The following is a 2,420-nucleotide window of genomic DNA, read 5'->3' as shown; positions in this document are numbered from 1 at the left end:
AACCGCCTAACGCCTAGACGAGACCTAGATGATGCTAGGCATGCAGGAATTTTTAGAACAATGATCTTTACGCCATGTTGAAATGATTATTTTTTTGGTTTTTGATGCAGGATGCTGTAAAAGATATCGATTAGGTGACGGGTTCTGTCTGCCCATGAAGTCTGCACAATGTATTTGAAACTTCAAAAAAATAAAAAATAAAAGGTAAAAAGTTGATAGCTACTTCACTGCCTTGTAATTATCCAACTTTTGGCAAATTGAATAGGAAATGAATTGATTTTTACTCTTGAAATTGCATCACTAATTCCTGATGAGAAATGAGGTTCAGTTTTTTGAATTTTTCCATTCCAGCAGGAGTATGTACTGATTAGTATTAGTTTTTTATTTTTTATTTTTTTTATTTGTAAATGAGGTTTTAAGTTCATACTACCATAGATGGCGACGTATGACAACAATGCTAATTATGTGGCTTAGTCGTATGATCGTATTCCGCTCTTCTTAGAGTGAATAATGCTACACTTTCTACATATTTTATATCACATTATACTTTCTAATAGATGAATAGTCCACAAATACATGTGAGTCTCATTTCTATAGAAGAAATGGTAAATATGATACAAAAAACATAGTAAGAGTTGCATTTGTACTTTAGAGAGTAGAATATCACTTTGTTTAGAACATAATATCATATAAGAAATTACAAAATACCACATCTTCAATAAAGACGGAACGGAAAGCACATATGTGTGATGGCCTACTTCTGTTAAAAAATCGATACAAATATGATATAAGAAATACAAAAGTGTAATATACGGTGGAAATTGATACAAATATGATATAAAACATATAGTAAGTGTAATATACGCTGGAAATTTAATTTCCACACCACTCTCAAAAATCCAATTTCTTGTGCATGTGTCATTTCCCTTTTAAGCCAGGCAGTCACACGAAGTACCTCAAACTCTTCCACGACTTCACTTCAACATGCAATTCACACCCTTTCTTAAGCCACTTGTCATGACTACAACTAACAAAACTAGTGACAATATTTTAAAACCCTAAATCATTGCTACATAATCAACCAGTCTCTTATCAACTGATCATCATCACAACCCAAACCAATCTCTCCAAATATCAAAAATGGCAACGACTCACGCACAGGTTCCCGGCGAGCCCACCCCGACGAGCATGGCCTTCCTTGAGACCGCGACAGCCGCGGTCCAAAACTTCAGCCCTATCAAAAGCATACACCAGCACCTTTGCGCCTTCCACTTCTACTCCCACGACATGACCCGCCAAGTTGAAGCACACCACTTCTGTGCCCACCAGAACGAAGAGATGCGTCAGTGCCTCATCTACGACAGCGAAGCTGCTGACGCCAAGCTCATCGGCCTCGAGTATATCATATCCGAGGCCCTCTTCCTCACCCTCCCGGACAGCGAGAAGCCGCTCTGGCACTCGCATGAATACGAGGTCAAGAGCGGGGTTCTCTTCATGCCCAGCGTTCCGGGTCCCATCGAGAGGCAAGACCTGGACAAGCTGTGCAAGACTTACGGGAAGACCATCCATTTTTGGCAGGTGGATAGGGGGGACGATTTGCCGCTCGGCATTCCGCAAATTATGCTGGCTTTAACTAGGGATGGACAGTTGCGACCGGAGCTCGCCAGAGACGTGGAGAGACGGTATGGGGTGAGTTTTGAGGAGGAGAGGGAGAAGCGAGCGTATATGGCGGGGCCGAATCTTGGGATGCATCCTTTGGCCAACGGAGGAGGAAAAGGGTTTAAGACTGAGCTCAAGGAGGTGGGCTGTATGCCTGTTGATTCTGTTCCCAGGGTCTTTGTTTGAGTCTCTAGCTATGTAAAATATAATAGCCTGCACTGAGTAGTAGTATTTGTATGTTTGGTATGGTGTAATTTTGTGAATAAACTACTAGTTTCTGTTGGAATTAACCATAAAACTAACAGTAAACTCTAGAACACAACGCAGCAAGATTAGTGTAATCTTACCTGCAGAATACAAAAGATCACCAATTCGTTCCTGCAGAGGCCATGAACACGATGCAAAAGGCTCTTCTACTCATTTGGAGACCTGTATGTCCTTATGGTGATAGTCCCAAAAACGAAGAACCTTTTCTCTATGAGCAGGGAATCCTTTTTAAATAAAGCAAGGTTACCCAACTTCTATCTATCATGGAGGTTGGTTATAGAGCCGTTGCTTTCAGTTCCAGTAGTGGAAGAAGTAGTTCTAGTACGGGCTTCAAAATGCAAAGCATGATGGATGTAACTCTTCAATTATAGGACATGGTATTACACATATACAAAACTCTAACTGATTTATAATTTTAAAGATGTTGACACACCTATATCACTACTAGTTGAGTCTAATTAGGATTCTTACATTCTCCCACTTGGACGTTAACT

The 2,420-nt window shown here is 40.4% G+C and overlaps 1 protein-coding gene across 1 annotated transcript; it reads left to right on the top strand.

The window, feature by feature from the left end:
• Positions 1–1,082: 1,082 nt before the first annotated feature.
• LOC126607285 (oil body-associated protein 1A-like) lies at positions 1,083–1,956 on the top strand. Its single transcript, XM_050274824.1, has one exon. The coding sequence runs from the start codon at positions 1,141–1,143 to the stop codon at positions 1,843–1,845; it is 705 nt and encodes a 234-aa protein (XP_050130781.1). The 5' UTR covers positions 1,083–1,140; the 3' UTR covers positions 1,846–1,956.
• The last annotated feature ends 464 nt before the right edge of the window (positions 1,957–2,420 follow it).

The sequence above is a fragment of the Malus sylvestris genome, chromosome 16 (genome assembly GCF_916048215.2).
Source record: "Malus sylvestris chromosome 16, drMalSylv7.2, whole genome shotgun sequence".
Lineage (NCBI taxonomy): Eukaryota > Viridiplantae > Streptophyta > Magnoliopsida > Rosales > Rosaceae > Malus > Malus sylvestris.
Note: the sequence above shows the minus strand (reverse complement) of the source record. Positions and strands in the feature narration are given on the sequence as shown.